Below are 17,317 nucleotides of genomic sequence, written 5' to 3'. Positions count from 1 at the left end.
AGTTGTGATTATTTCGTTGTTTTGCTGTTTTGTTGATGGTGATGGTGGTGTCATTATTATTATTAATTTACGCTGCCGTTACTGTCTTGGTTGTTGATTTTACATTAAAGGGGAAGATGATAAAATGGATGATTAGGATGATGATTGTGATGATGATGATTGTGATGATGATGATGATGATGATGGTGATGATTATGGTGATGGTGATGATTATGATTATGATGTCGAAAAAATATTTATGAACTTTTATCATGGGATAGTAATTAATTTAAATGAATTTTGTTAAAAATCATTTTCCATAAATAAAATTCATTAATCAACCAACCAACCAACCAACCAACCAACCAAAACTGACCAGCTGATTTTGGAGTAGCCGCCCAGATAACCGCCACCATAAGCAAACGCAAATCTTTCATTGGTACTCCTTATTGGTTAGCTGCCCTTCATTAATATTCATATTGGTTTTGCTTCATTAATATTCATATTTATTTTGCTTCATTAATATTCATGTTTTTTTTGCCATGACTTGATAAAACGTTCAATTTAAATCTATATTCTATTAATATTAATAATCTCAATTGTTCTTATTTCTAGTTAATAAGTTAATGACAATTGAAAATCTGCAATCATCGCCGTAAGGATAATAACACACCACACACACGCAAGCAACACACACACACACAAGCAACACACACACACGTACACTCGCACGCGCGCGCACACACACGACAGGATGGCTCCTGAAGTAGCGGCAGTTGAACGCAAAGGTGGCTACGACCAGTTGTGTGACATCTGGGCTGTGGGAATCACATGCATCGAGTTTGCCGAACTTCAACCTCCCATGTTTGACCTCCATCCTATGAGGTCAGATCGGGTCAAATTTATTCTTCTTATTATTATTATTTGATTATAATTTGTAATAGATTATCATTATAAGAAAATACCTAATATAACGATTGTCATAGATTAATATATGCATGCATATATGAATGAATAGAAGAACGAATGAATGAACGGATTAGTAAATGTAGGAATGTATAAATTATGAAAAAATGAAAAGATAGATGAATGAATGAATGAATGAATGAATGAATGAATGAATGAATGAATGAATGAATGAATGAATGAATGAATGAATGATGAATGATGTATGTGCGTAATTAATCCAACAAACAGGGCTCTGTTCATAATGTCAAAAAGCGGCTTCAAACCACCAACACTGCACGATAAGAACAAGTGGTTGGTTGGCCATTGGCTTGTTTGGGTGGTGATGATGGTGTTATTAATGCTGCTGATAATGATTGTTATGATGAGGATAATGATGATGATGATGATGATAAGTATCGTGAATGTATTAAAATGATGATGTTTATGATGATGGAGATTATTTTTATGATTATGATGTTATCGGGATTATGATTACGATGAGGAAGATGATGTTGATGATAATTCTCTTGATGATGATGATGATGATGATGATGGTAATGATGATTGTGATGATGATGATAGTGTGAATGACTCCAACATTACATTACACAACAAACCAGGTCACAGAACTTTCACAATTTTGTCAAATTCGCCCTCACTAAGAACCCAAAGAGGAGACCTACTGCTGATAAGCTGCTAGAGGTGGTCTTATCATTCCTCTTCTTCTTCTTACTCTTCTTTTTTCTTCTTCTTCAAAGTGTAGCCGGAGCATTATGTTGAAAAGTTGCCAGCTATTTTAGCGATAACTAGATCATTCTGTTTTAAATTAATACCATCATCATCTCCATTATCACCATCGTCGTCATCATCATTATCATCATCGCCATCATCATCATCATCAGCACCCATTCGTGAATCGGGAGATGAGCGAGCAGATAACACGTGACCTGATGGACAAGGCGTACAACAACATCAGCCACGCCGCCCCCATCGCTTACCCAGACTGCAACGACATCGACGAAGATGAGGTCCAGTCGTCATCATAATCATTATCATTATTGTTGTTGTTGTTGTTGTTATCGTCATTATTATTATCTTATTCTTCTTCTTCTTATTATTATTATTATTAGTAGTAGTAGTAGTATCAGTAGTAGGAGTAGTTCTAGCATTATTATAATCATTTCTAATTATTAATGTAATTCAGTTGCACAATAAAGTTTTTACCTTCATTCATTCATTCATTTATTCATTCATTCATTCATTCATTCATTCATTCATTCATTCATTCATTCATTCATTTAATCCATTTTATCTATTTCATCTTTTCATCTTATCTATCCGTCTTTCTATCATCCATCCGTCAGTACACGTATAAATATCTCTGTTCATTGTCCATTTGTTCATCTACTAATCCAATAAACCATCCATCCATTTTTTTAATTTTATCCATCCATTCATTCATTCGTACTACCTTCACCCACAGACCCTCATGAACGTCCCTGTGAGAATTCCCTCAACTCCGAGAGCTGGCAAGACAACACAACAACAAGCTCAACAACTACAACAACACATACAAAAACAGCACATACAACAACAACAGCAACAGTCTGACATCCCACCAGACAAAAGTTAGTCTTGTGTTTATTATTTGTTCTCTTTGTTTCATCATCGAAATGAGTTGTGGGTTTAATGGTTTTGCCACATTGCATCCATGATTGTTGTTGTAGCTCGTCTAGGGGGTGCCTAGTTTATTTCAATTTAAATGTTCATGAATCGAGCCACAGCTATGTGAGGTGTGTGGGATTGAATCTATGGTCAGCTAGTTGGGCGTTCCATTCTTCAAACATTCATGCTGCGTTTTTTTGTTATGTGGTCGTTAGGACAATATTATCAGCACACATCGGATTCATATTCATCGGATTACTAATTTCGCCGGTGCGTATGGGCTTCCTTATCTCTTCTATCAATGAAATAAATAAAGTGGACTGAGTATCGAGCCGTAGTGGAAGCGAAGCCAATGTCAAACTCTCCCGTATCCTCAACTGTTGTGCGGATGAGGGACTTCGTATTTTTGTACGTTGCCATGACCAAACGGACAAGATGTTCAGGAAGGTTGTGTCGACCTAGATTCTAAATGATTGCTTCACGGGAACTCGATCAAAAGGGTTTTCATGGTCTACAAAAACGTGTGATAACTTGGGATGTTTTGCCAGGAATTTTTCTTGTAGTTGCCGGATAATGTCAACTGCATTGATGGTTGACTTTCCAGCCATAAAACCAAACTCTTGTTGCCGGGTTTGATCGGAGTGTCGGAGATTTTTGCATCCGACTCCGACACTCTGGTTATGAGGCGTGGTGTTTTTTCCTTCTTTCAAGAATCTTCTCGAGGCGTATATCGCAATATGATGAACAATTCATGGGATCGCCTTTGTCTTTGTATAACTGTATCTTTCTGCTCGAGTTGATGATATAAGTGATGACGTCGGCAATGAGGTTTTGATGATGAAATAATTATAATAATATTAACCCCATAGATAACATATTGCAGTCACAAAAGAACAACATAGAATCATATTATTTTCACGTTAGTACATCGGCATTTGTTGAATATTCAACTAATTTCGTTATCATTATCACTATTATTGGTGCTGTTAATGTCAATATTTTTAAAATTTTATTTATTATTATTATTATTATTAACATTATTAATATTATAGATATAAATGTTATGATATGTTTTAGGATTTTCTTCGTACCACACTTCAGAAAATACATAAAGATGGTAAAATTGTAGTTTTAGGCGATTTCAACGCAAGGGTTGGAACAAACTTCAGCGTCTGGACTGGCATCATTGGCAGACGTGGTCTGGGAAACACAAACAATAACTCACAAAGAAGTTAAAACCATAAAGACGATATTATAATAAATCTTAAAATTGCGTCACCGTCGTAAAATCAACACTTTGAATAAATCACGAAATACATTTTTATGCGCATTTACAACGATGTACGCAGAAAATCAAGTTAAAATGCGGACACAAAAATCAATACATTAAAAATATTTGATTTGAATGGAAATTTAAAGACAAATGTTAAAACGCACAACAACAGAACGTTGTTGTGGTCGCCTGACTGCATGTATTTGTGTCCGCATACCAAATGGTTAGTTGTTGTCGAAAGACCTCCTCACAAGAGAATCACGGTGATTGGGGAAAATTTATACAAAATAACCTCCTTCCGTTACGAAGCAACGAATCCAAAGGATGTGTGCATGGATAACAACTTCAAAATATTTCTCCTGGATTCTAGCACAAGAAAATTTACATATTTGACCAAAAGGGATTGTTGCTGAATACATTGCACTGCCCAGATATCGACTTTCCTTACAATATTGCCGCCAATAAACACAACGAGCTCTTCGTTTGCGATAATCGAAAACATTGTGTAGAGGTGATCAATTATGAAGGCCACAAACTGCGGACGATAGGAAAGGAAGGAATAACAGAATTCCAATTTTTGTAAAAATTGGAATAAACGATGAATTGATTGTATGCAACAATTACTACGGCCTTAGACTAACCATCTTTAACCGAATGAGCGACCAGATACTGGTTGCTTTGAAATCTTCAAAAAATCTGAAGAAATGTTTCGATGTCACACTTACATTCAATGGAACGGTGTTTATCACTACCAGGGACTTAAAATTCATAATCATGAAAGTTCCTCCAACTGTTTTGAAAAAATTAAATTGGGAACAAGCTCAAGACAACAGGGAAAAGAAAATGGAAACCAGCAAATACGAATCTTCAAACAAAAGCATGAACGCGAAAAATTGCGTTTGAAACAAGAGTGTTTCAGTGCAGAACTTAAATGTTGAGAATTATCTGAAAAATATTTTGAAGCATGTAGAAATAAGTAGAGCTGAATATTTACCGAAAAATGTAAGCTTTTTAAATGATATTGTAGGCAATACGAAGGATGTTGTATAAGAAGTGATAAATCGCTCAGCAAAGTTTCAGTGCAAAAGAAACATCCTAAACAATGTGATAGATGGATATTGGAAAACAATAAGCTTGCGATTGTAAATGAAAGCACAGCAGACAATATTTGGGACATGTCTGTTGTGACGAAGGATAAAGTGAACTATAAATTTGCATCCAACAATTTTGTGGAGCAAAGTGAAGAGTTCAAAAACAGCGGAGAAATGCTACTGGAAAATCAACAACCAAAACATGATGAATCGGAATCAGAGAGCATTAAAGACGATATTTGGGATATGTTTTTTGTGAAGGATGGTGAAATCGAAAATGAAGAATTATTCAGCAATATTTGTTCGAAAGTGAACATTTCGAAAGCAGAAGAAGAATATTACAGAACAACAGCGAGCTTGAGATTCCAGCCGAAAGTGAAAACCTGAGAAGTTTTTCCCTTGCAAAGGATGAGTCGCAAATTCGCAATATATGGAGCAACAACAACCCGGCTCACAACGCCCGCAAGAACATTTGGAGCAATTTTGTTTTAATGCATGACATAGACAATAAAGTTCGCAACATTTGGAGCAATAACATGTAAAACATTTCGTGAAGTAATTGGTTCAACTGGTTTTCCATAAGTGACATGGAAAATAACTTTTTTGAATATTTAACTTGCTGAGTTTTTTGTTTTGTCAGTGTATAAACTAATAACATTCATTTCTATTGTAATAATAAACTGTTTAACAGTAAAGAATATACAATATGTGCGTTGCATTTTGTTAAAAAGTTTCGGGGAACAACACAACAAAAAAATCATCAAATAAATAAATGCTCATTACTATTCTTATTTGTTTGTTTGTCTATTTATTTATTTACTTAATGTTAGACTTGATACATTTATATTTTTAATTTATTCATTAGCGTTCTATTTATATATCCACCAATCAGGATGCAGATTCAGTTCGACAAGACTTCAAATGCCTTCATTTAAATGACCAGGTAAATGAATAAACAATTAGAAATAAGAACAATAATGTGAAATTTGCTTTTTATTCAATAAAAAAGACCTACCGATATAATAAAATGAAATAAATAAAATAGAGTTAAAATTAATTAAAACTGGTGATTTTTATTGCTGTTCATTCAATGCGAATGAGTACCACCAATAAGACATGTTAAAGGTTAAAAGTTTCTCTCTTTCGCGCTTGCTTCAGAGGTTTCAACGTCCAATACACATAACGTATATGAATACGCATGAAAACCACGCGTCATACACATTGCATGTGATAGGCGGGGGTCTCTTTGTTTTCGAACCCAGTCACTGCAGCAGCAATACCAGGCGCCTTTAACCATTTAACCGCCCGTCAGTTTAGAATAGGATTCATTCGCCATTTCTTTCACAATATATCGAATATGACGGAGATTAAATAGAATTTATCAAAATGTTTCTGAGATGTTCAGACGAAATTGGCAAGTGGTAAATTATAAGTATTGTAAAATCCTCACAATGACCGAAAATAATAATAATGGATGAATGGGCATATCGTCGTCTTGTTTCTGATGTCACCATTTTTATTATTATTTCTTTTGTCGTCGTTTATTACCGTCATTAACTTTACTATCATTTTAGTAATTTTATTAATTCAATTAATTAAGTGTTATTTAATTGAATGAATGAATGAATTAATTAATTAATTTGTTTGTAGAAAAAAAATTATATTGTTGAATTATTTTTGTTGTATTTGTTAGCCAGGAAATGACAGTACCTTGAAACCAATGTGAGTTGACGGTAATGATGGCGATGACGTCATGATCGTGTTGTTATGATATTGTTATTGTCGGGATATTGTTATTGTTGTGATGTGATTAATTAATGATGTGACGTCATCGGTGTGGCTATTTAATGTTTTAATAATTTAATTTTAGTACCTTTATTAGTTATTAAAATAAATATGGAAATATAATATAATATGATAATAATAATAATAAAAATAACGATATTATTAATAATGATGGTGACGACATTTTTATTTTGTTTTTATATATATTATATATACAACAGGAATCATATCAGCAATGAGATCATGGTGAGTCATCTTCCGATTTTTTTGCATTAACTTTTCATTCATTTATTCATTCATCCGTCTATCCATTATTCCATCTTTCACCCATTAATCCGTCTTTCACTCATTCGTTTATACACCATTCATCCGTCATTCATTAACCCCTACCCTTTTGAAATATTTAGAAAAAAAAATTTTTCACTAACCTAAGTTTGTTTTTTCTTTTTCAGAGCAACAACGTCAACTCGCCGCTACAAACACCGACAACAACAACAACGAATTACACTTCACAACAACAACAACAAATGTACAATCGTGACATACAAAATTTTTTTATTGGTGAGCCAAATCAGAACTACCTTCTACTTACAACCACAACAACAACTATCACATCGTCCTCATCATCAGCAACAACACCGACAACAGCCCGAACAACGACTCCAACTACAACGACGGCTGCCGCCACAAAATTTGCGACATCGCCAACAAGCGAGAGCGAGTCGAACCACGCAATGAACAACAAATCATCATTTTCGCCGTCTTCTACTCCCAATGCTAAAACTATGGAGGATGAGTCGTCTGTATGTTGTTGCTGTTGTTGTTGTTTTTTGTTGTTGCTGTTGTTGTTGTTGTTCTTTGTTGTTGATGTTGTTGTTGTTGATGTTTGTCGTTGTTAGTGGTGTTTATCTCGATGTTGTTATCATCATTGGCGCTGTTGGTATTGCCGTTGTTGTTCGTGTTGTTGTTTATTGTGATTGTTCTACGTTTATTTTGTTTTATGTTCTTGTGGATGTTGTTTTGTGTCGTTGTTGTTCTTGATAATGTTGTTGCTGCTGATGTTGTTGTTTCTAGTTGTTTTATGCTGGTGTTTGCTGTCACAATTGTTGTTGTTTTTGTTGGATCTGCTGTGGTTTTTTTTCTGATGTTGTTGGTTATCCACGTTCAACTCTGTCGGTCAAGTGAGTGATGATGGTTGTTAGCGAGTGTAATTATTGACGAGTGTAGTTCTATACTCACCGTCATTAACATTGGCTTCATCATCTTTATCATCGTCGACGCCATCATCATCATCATCACCACCTTCGTCACTATCTTCATCATCATATCATCTTCATCATCATCTTCACCATCATCTTTATTTTCGTCATAGTTTTCATCATCTTCGTCATCGTCTTTAACATCACCATCTCCATTATCATCGCCATCTCCATCATCATCACCACCATATTCATCTTCATCATCATCTCCATCATCATCATTACCATCGTCATCATCATCATCATCATCACAGAAACCTATGTGCAATGGTCTTCCTCCAACTCCCAAAGTTCACGTGAGTGACTGGTGATGATGATGACGATGAGTGAGAAATTGTTGGTGATGTTAATGATGTTGTCATCTAGGGGGCTGGTCGCCCCTATCAAGAAATGTGACATTTAAACTGATCACCTTGCTACGGGTGGCTCTCTGAAACATTAACTCCTTGTTCTTCTACCAGTTTGGTAGAAGAACAATAGCATGAACAAACCAGTTGATTTTAAAATTTGCATCGCTTTGATACACAACGCCCTGTATACACAATTGGACTATTATCATCAACAACAATAACAACATCAAAAACATCAACAAGAAATCATCTGGTTCTTTTTCATGCTTTTATCGATTGTGTATTTCTTGTTATTATGAATGGTACAAAAATTGTCATTGCCGTTTCGTCCGTTGGACTGGCATGTTGTGTGGCGTTAAAATTCAAAGAGATCTCCGGGCTTTTATTGTTCATACACGTGTGTTGTTTTGCGCATTCCACATGTGTTCTTTCTGTGTTTGTGGAGAGTTTAATTCAGCGCTATGCAAATTAAGCTGTCTTTGAGTGTTCTTATAATTTATAAAAAAGAGGTGATATTTGCAGATGGGAGCATGTTTTTCAAAAGTTTTTAATGGCTGCCCTCTTCATATCAACTGCACGACAAGCTGGGTGCATCCGTACACGAAGGGTTGGTTGATTGGTTGTGGTTGGTTGGTTGGCTGGTTGGTTGGCTGGTTGGTTGACATTTGTCTGGTAAATTTAGTTTTTTATTTGTCGATAGGTAAGTTATAGATGGCTGTTTGATGTGCAGCTTGTTATTTCTGTGATGGTTGGCCTGTTGCCTCCTTTTTGATTGGTCGAATGTTAGCTGCTTGGTTGGGATGTGGGGTTTTATTTGCCATCACAACAACAATACATACAACGTCATCAAAAACACTACCAACAACACAACAACAACATAACAACAACACAACAACAACATAACAACAACACAACAACAACAACGACACAACAATAACATAACAACAACACAGCAACAACATAGCCACAGCAACAACATAACAACAACACAATAACAACAACAACACAACAACAACAACAACACAATAACCACAACAAACACAGACCAGCACATCCTGATCGGCTCCAACACAGGCATCTACACACTCAACCTCAACGAAATCCACGAGAACAGCATGGAGCTGGTCAGTTGATTTTATTCTCATCGTCATCTTCATTGAATGTTTACGACGGCCAGCACTTACGCTGGGGGGCTGGCTGATCGCCGTGATAAGGCCGCCGGAACTTGTACACTTTTTCAAACCGTCTCGAATTATGAACATCATTTTTTAAAATGTTTTATGTTGACATCACTCGGTCGTCACATTAATTAAATGAATATAGCTTTATGTAGAGGCTGCATTCATTCATCTTATCAATGACCAACCAACTGATTGACCAACCATCTAATTAATGACTGACCATTCAATCAATGACTGACCAACCAACTGCTCAACCATCCATCCTACCATCCAATCAATGAATCAACCAACCAACCAACCAATCACTGAACAGTTGCATGCACGTTCGTGTGTGTGGATGTGCGTTGTTAAGGATGTCCTCATGTCCATATCCGGTCGGTGCTCTCTGCTGCCCTCTGTTGTTTATTTTGCATTTGTAATATTTTTTACGTATTATTTTGACTTTAAACTTTGTTGCCGAGTTTTTTGAAAACGTCTTTTAGTAGCGCTCTGTTTTTTTTGTAATACATTATAATACCACCAACCAACCGACCAACCAACCATCCAACCCACCACAAACCACTGGACCACACCCAGGTAAGACACCAGCCCTCTACCGACACGACCTTCTGAACTTGCACGGACGAGGGACACACAGGTTCTCCATGTCAACCATCAACATGATCCCTGAGAGACTCATGCCCAAGTTTGTGAGAGGGAGGAGTCAGTTGTTTGACTGGTGGATCGTGCTGCATTGTGATTGGTTTTGATAAATTGAATGATTGTGATTGGTTGTTGATGATCTGCATTTGAATGATTGTGATTGGCAGTTGATCTGCGTTTGAATGATTGGTTGTTGATCTGTTTATAAATGATCGTGATTGGTTGTTGACTTTCCAGCCACCAATAAAAACCACCAACCGACAGAAAGTTTGCCATAACGACACGAGTGCCAGACACGAAGGGCTGTTTGAAGTGCTGCGTTGGCCGCAACAACGATGCCTACCAGTACCTCTGCGTCGCCATGCCACACGCCGTCCTCCTCATGCAGTGGTTCGATCCACTCAACAAGTTCATGCTGCTTAAGGTTCGTGTTGTTGTTGCTGTTGTTGTGATTGTTGTTGTTGGGGTTGTTATTGTTGTTGTTGTTGTTTATGTGGTTGTTGTCGTTGTTGTTGTTTATGTGGTGGTTGTTGTTGTTTATGTGGTTGTTGGGGTTGTCGTTGTTGTTGTTTATGTGGTGGTTGTTGTTGTTTATGTGGTTGTTGGGGTTGTCGTTGTTGTTGTTTATGTGGTTGTTGTCGTTGTTGTTGTTGTTTATGTGGTTGTTGGGGTTGATGTTGTTGTTGTTGTTTATGTGGTTATTGTTAGTTCCTGAGGTGATTAGTGTTTTTGTGGTTTTTTGTTGTGGTTTGTTGTGGCTGTTGAATGTCTAGTCTTATTTACCAATGTTGTTGTCTGTTTTTGTTGACCATTCAACTAATTAACATCAACAACTAACCAATCGGTAAGCCATGAAATCAACCAACCAACCAATCAATCCACCAATCAATCAACAAACAAACGAAAAAATCAACTGATCAATCATTCATTCATTCAGCCAATCAACCCACCAGTCAATTAATCAACAAATGATCAACCGACAAACCAATCAAACATCCAACCAACCAATCAAACATCTAACCAACCAATCAAACATCCAACTATCCAACCAACCAACCAGCAATTTGACTACCCCTCAATGTCTGACCTGAAGATCTTTGAAATGTTCACAATCCCCGACCAGCAATACCCCATCTTATGTGTGGGCGTCAAGAAGAGGTGATGATGACGATGGTGATGATGATGGTGATAGAAATGCTGATGGTGATGATGATAATGATCGTTTATTCATGACGCGGATGTGGTGATAATGATGATGAAGAAGAAGATGCGGTAGTGATGATGAGGGTGATGATGATGACGAAATTGTTAGTGGTTATGAGAAGATACTATGATGACGACGATGATGCTGATCACCATTTATTAATTATAAAAATTATGCTAAATGATTAAATAAATTATTTGGCGATTGAAGTCGCGAGAAGAAGAACCATGTGCAATTTGAACTCATCAACTTGAATTCTAGCTCCAACTGGTTCATTGGACCTGAGTGTGGTTGGCTGTTGTTGTTGTTGTTGCTGTTTTTATGTTGTTGCTGTTGTTGTTGTTGTGGTTGCTGTTGTTGTAGTCGCTCTGATGTGTTGTTGTTGTGATGTTGTTGTTGCGGTTGTTGTAGCTGCTGTGATATGTTGTTGTTGTGGTTGCTGTGATGTGTTGTTGTAATGTTGTTGTGGTTGTTGTTGTAGTTGCCGTGATATGTTGTTGTTGTGGTTGTTGTTGTAGTTGCCGTGATATGTTGTTGTTGTGGTTGTTGTTGTAGTTGCTGTGATATGTTGTTGTTGTGGTTGTTGTTGTAGTTGCTGTGCTATATTGTTGTTGCAGTTGCTGTGATGTGTTGCAGTGATTGCTGTCGTTGTTGTTGTCGTTGTTGTTGGAATGTTGTTGCTGTAGACCGGATGTGTCTGTCTTGAGCCTCTATTTTGTTGTCAGCGTTGTTGTGTTGTTGTTGTGTTATTTTAATGGTTTTTGTTTACAGCACACTGATGCCTTGTTTGTTTCTGTTGCTTTTTGTCGCTGATATAATGAGCATCAGTTACATCGTCAAGCTACTTTCATAAATAAGCCAACCAATCAACCATCCAATCAATAATCCATTCTATCAATCAACCGACCAATCAGCCATCTGATCAACCATTCAACCGACCATCCAGTCAACATTCATTCAACCAATCAACCATCCAACCGACCAATCAACAATCCAACTAACTAAACAATAAATCAACCAACCAATCATTTAACCGGCCAACAAACTACAAACTAACTAGCCAAATCAATCATCCAACAAAACAGTCAATCACCTAATCAACCAATCACCCAACCAACCAATCACCCAACTAACCAATCACCCAACCACAACCAATCACCCAACCAACCAATCACCCGACAAACCAATCACCCAACTAACCAACCAACCAATCACCCAACCAACCAACCAGGCAAAGAAAACATCCAGGTAACAGGAGTAACACAACTCGACAAGGACACTTTCGTTATTTCTTACGACAGTATGTTTATGTCTTTGTTTGTTTGTTTGTTTGTTTGTTTGTATGTATGTATGAATGTATCGGTATGTTGTATCTTTTTTTCGTACGTATCTGGTTGTATCTTTTCGGAATGTTTTTGTTCTCGTTCGTTTGCTTGCTTGTTTGTATATGTGTGTGTGTATGCGTGTGCGTGCGTGCGTGTGTGTGCGCGCGCGCGTATGCATATGGGTGACGTGTATTGTTGCTGATGCACTGATATCATGCAGTGAGTAGCGTGAAAGGTAGCATGCTTCCAACCTACTAACTAATGTGATTTATGATTGCTGCCTCAGTTTAAAACCATGTGTAATAATAATAATAATAATAATAATAATAATAATAATAATAATAGTATTTAATTTATCTACCACATTCATTATACGCGTGTGTGTGTGTGTGTGTGTGTGTGTGCGTTTGTGTGCGTGTGTGTGTATGCGTGATTTATTTGGTAGCGACAAAATATTGTCTTGTGTTTATCCTGCTTGCTGTGAAGAAACGTCGTTCTTATTATTGTTGTTGTTGTTGTTGCTTTTGTTATTATTATTATTATCATCATTGTCATCAGATCTGGTGCAGATGACAAACTTGTTGGGAGTTCCGAAGCTGTCAGTCATCGTATTCGATTTCTATATTCAATCAACTGGTCGGTTGGTTGGTCAGTTGGTTGGTTGGTTGGTTGGTCGGTCGGTCGGTCGGTCGGTCGGTCGGTCGGTCGGTCGGTCAGTCGGTCGGTCAGTCGGTCGGTCGGTCGGTTGGTTGGTTGGTTGGTTGGTTGGTCGGTTGGTTGGATGGTTGGTTGGTTGGTCGGTCGGTTGGATTGGATAACATTGACGATTTTTATATTACTGATTTTTTTCCTCGACTGTTGTTTCTATCATTTGAATGAATCGATGATAGACCAGTGAAGCGAATGTTTTTAAAAACGCATAAGTAAGAGTCATCATTTTTCATCACCATCATCCTCACCATCATCATCACCACCACCACAGTGGTCCTTCAAGACAGCGTACTCGCCTTCCACAGGCACGGAATGCAAGGAAGAAGTTTCAAAACCAACGAGGTCTGTTTATGAGGAGGATGGTGGTGGTGGTGGTGGTGGTGGTGGTGGAAGAGGTGGTGATGATGGTGCGCGTGCACTGCTTCGTATAGTCGATCGACAACATTTGAACCAGGTCACTCTGCAACAGGCACCACCAACAGTAAAATGAACGACCGTTCTACTGTTTGAGCTAACTAAATTAACATGACGGCTGTGATGATATAAACTCGGAGACAGACAAGTGCACGCACGCACACATGCATACAACGCTCATAGACTCACATGCAACACACACACATACAAATACACACACACACACACACATACACACCTAAACACATACTCCATTCATACAATCCATGCAGATTACACAGGATGTATTCGAGCCTACAAAAGTCTTTCGATTGCTTGGTTGTGATAAGTAAGTTGTTTGCATTGGTGTTGGTGTGTGTGTGTGTACATGTATGTATGTGTGTATGTACGTATGTGCATGTGTATGTGTGCATCTGTGTATGTGTACGTGTGATGCATGTACGTACGTGTTTGTTTTTGTGCTCCACGATTGCGTATAAGTGTGTATGATTGTGGATCAACACAACACATCTTCAGCGTGTTAAAAAGGTTAATAAAAGTCTCACATATACAATGCACTCTTCCAAAGTTCGCAAGAATCAACAACACACAAACAGCGTATTTGAACACGTGCTAAACTACTTATCACACTCCATCACACACACACACACACACACACACACACACACACACACACACACACACACACACACACACACACACACACACACACACACAATCAAACACCAACACACGCACAATCACACACACACACACAATCAAGCACACACACACACACACAGAGTGATAGTGCTGGAGAGTCTGTCGACAGAGAACCCTGACGAACTGGCCAACCTGTATGTCGTGGCCGGCCATGAAAATACCTTCTGAACCATCATCATCACCACCGTTATTATTATTACGTAATCATTACATCATCACCAGTAAACATCATCATTACGCTTCATTACATCATTTACACTTTCATCATCGTATCATTTTCTAGCGTATATATATATATATATATATATATATATATATATATATATATATATATATATATATATATATATATATATATATCATCGCCTCATCATTATGACGTAATGACATTCTTCTGACGTCACTGCTTTCTTCAATGTTTAATTTTACGTCAATTTATTCATTTAACATTCACCTCTGCTCCTGTAAGATGTTTACTTTGTTTATGTTTATTTATAGTTTTTTTTATGCTCTGGTACCATAATTATTACTGTTATATATTCTTATTTACTTAAATAATAATAATAATGTAAATTTTGTATGTGTCAGTTTGTGTGTGTGTGTATATCTGTATATATATATATATATATATATATATATATATATATATATATATATATTATATATGTGTGTGTGTGTGTGTGTCCGTTTTTTTCATTCTATCTTACATGATTATTGATTACATGTCTATTTATATTAGTGTCTTTTTCTACAAATCGCATACAAACACACACATACACATGCATGTAACATACACACATATCCAAACATGCATACACACACACACATCCATGCATACACACACACACACATACATAAATACATACATACACACATGTAACATACCCACATATCCAAACAAGCATACATACATACATACACACACATACACACACACACATACATACATACATGCTCGTACATGTTTTTGAATGTATTTTATTTTGAATGGATTATTTTATAGTTTTATATATTTTTTTTCCTGAAAATGACTTTAAAGTTTTTGTTTTTTTTTTAACTTTGAATTTTTTCGACCTAAAGCACTTGTACATAGAGGCCAATGAATAAAATCGCGTAACTATTCGCTAACAAAATTATCATACGTATTCATTAGTTTATACATTTAACTAACTACATAAATTATTGACTGACTGACTGATTGATTGCATGAATGATTGATTAAATGAATAATTGATTGAGTGAATGAATAGCCGATCGATTGATATATTGTTGATTGATTGATTAAATGATTGACTGGTTGATTGATGCAGCTGCTTTTCATCCCGCTAATGTTTCAATCGATTGTTTCGGAACGTTTTTTTTAGCGAAAAATTGTGTCTAACAATCCTGACCGACCAGCATCCATCGCCAAATCTATCAACCAGTCAGCTAATCTATCAATCAATTGGCTAATCGATCAATCAATCAGCTAATCTATCAAACGTTCAGCTAATTTATCAGCTATTCAGCTAATCTATCAACCAGATCAACCAGTCAGCTAATCTATCAATCAATTGGCTAATCTATCAACCAATCAGCTAATCTATCAACCAAGCAGCTAATCTATTAATCAATCCGCTAAACTATCAACCAATCAGCTAATCTATCAACCAATCAGCTAACCGTTCACCCAATCAATCAATCAATGAAAATGCACAATACGAAACATCATTAGCTACTTGTTTACTTTTTTTTGTTTACGATCGATGGCTCTTTGTTTATGAACGCTTGACAGACATGCAGGCAGACAAATTGTTAGTTTAATTGCATTTTAATACTTTTCGTTTTTAATCTGTGCGTGCGTGTGTGGGAGACTGGGTTTTAAACAATTTTCAATTGGATATTTTAACTGGTTGATCATCTGGTTGATTGATTGAATGAATGATTGATCGATTGGTTGATTCATCACATTAATTTTATGAAATGTTTTTGATCTGGCGATTAAATGAGCAGATATTTTGCCGATCGATTGATTGATTGATTGATCGATTGATTGATGATTGATTGATTGATCAATTCACTGATTGATTGATTGGTTGATTGATTGATTGATTGATTTCTCGGAAATTGACAGCAATTACATTATACTCTTGTTTTTTTGGGAACTGTTTTGTGGTGGCATTCTTCCGTTTTTTAATAATTTTGTATTTATTATTTATTTATTTTATTATTTATTATGCGTAATTTACGTTTAATTCATCGATGACAATAATTGGTTTAATTAATTATTAACTTCAATCAGTTAATTAATTAATTAAACTGCTACGAGATAGCTATTAAAGTAATGCTCTGGGGATGCTGATGAGAACATTAACTCGCTTTCCATGAATCGTAATAATCTGTAATTAATTATATCTGTTTCGCTATATTATTATTATCATTAATAATAATGATATTATTATTATTATGATTAATAATATTATTAATATTATTATATTTATAAAAGTATTTTAACTTCTTGTTCTCTACCCCCGCCGTGACTGTTGATACTGACAACAGAAAAGCATCTAACTAATTAATTATAGTAACTGTGCTGATGATGATGAAGATGAGAATGGTGATGATCCATCCATCCATCCATCCATCTAATTAATTAAATAGTAACTGTGATGATGATGATGATGAGGATGGTGATGATGTGGATGATGAGGATGTTAGTATTTTAAAGCAATCAGTATCAGTAGCGATGGGAATTTTATCATCAAGTAATTCTTAATTATAGTACTTATATATATATATATATATATAT

The 17,317-nt window shown here is 36.2% G+C and overlaps 1 protein-coding gene across 1 annotated transcript in view; it reads left to right on the top strand.

Annotated features, from left to right (window-relative positions):
* Positions 1-14,697, top strand: part of HELRODRAFT_89573 (hypothetical protein) — a gene marked incomplete at both ends in the record, with an annotated part of 26,544 nt that extends 11,847 nt beyond the window's left edge. The window contains 19 exons of the mRNA XM_009031284.1: positions 359-431; positions 733-864; positions 1,177-1,239; positions 1,548-1,629; positions 1,830-1,963; positions 7,175-7,544; positions 8,114-8,296; positions 8,873-8,957; positions 9,395-9,474; positions 9,845-9,905; positions 10,108-10,216; positions 10,438-10,597; positions 11,234-11,331; positions 11,588-11,667; positions 12,609-12,677; positions 13,261-13,338; positions 13,685-13,755; positions 14,100-14,155; positions 14,610-14,697. Coding sequence (XP_009029532.1) covers positions 359-431; positions 733-864; positions 1,177-1,239; positions 1,548-1,629; positions 1,830-1,963; positions 7,175-7,544; positions 8,114-8,296; positions 8,873-8,957; positions 9,395-9,474; positions 9,845-9,905; positions 10,108-10,216; positions 10,438-10,597; positions 11,234-11,331; positions 11,588-11,667; positions 12,609-12,677; positions 13,261-13,338; positions 13,685-13,755; positions 14,100-14,155; positions 14,610-14,697 — 2,072 coding nt within the window. The remainder of the gene's footprint in view (positions 1-358; positions 432-732; positions 865-1,176; positions 1,240-1,547; positions 1,630-1,829; positions 1,964-7,174; positions 7,545-8,113; positions 8,297-8,872; positions 8,958-9,394; positions 9,475-9,844; positions 9,906-10,107; positions 10,217-10,437; positions 10,598-11,233; positions 11,332-11,587; positions 11,668-12,608; positions 12,678-13,260; positions 13,339-13,684; positions 13,756-14,099; positions 14,156-14,609) is intronic.
* Positions 14,698-17,317: the final 2,620 nt, after the last annotated feature.

Source organism: Helobdella robusta (genome assembly GCF_000326865.2).
Source record: "Helobdella robusta unplaced genomic scaffold HELROscaffold_72, whole genome shotgun sequence".
In the NCBI taxonomy this organism is placed as follows: Eukaryota; Metazoa; Annelida; class Clitellata; order Rhynchobdellida; family Glossiphoniidae; genus Helobdella; species Helobdella robusta.
This window is presented reverse-complemented; position numbering and strand designations above follow the sequence as displayed.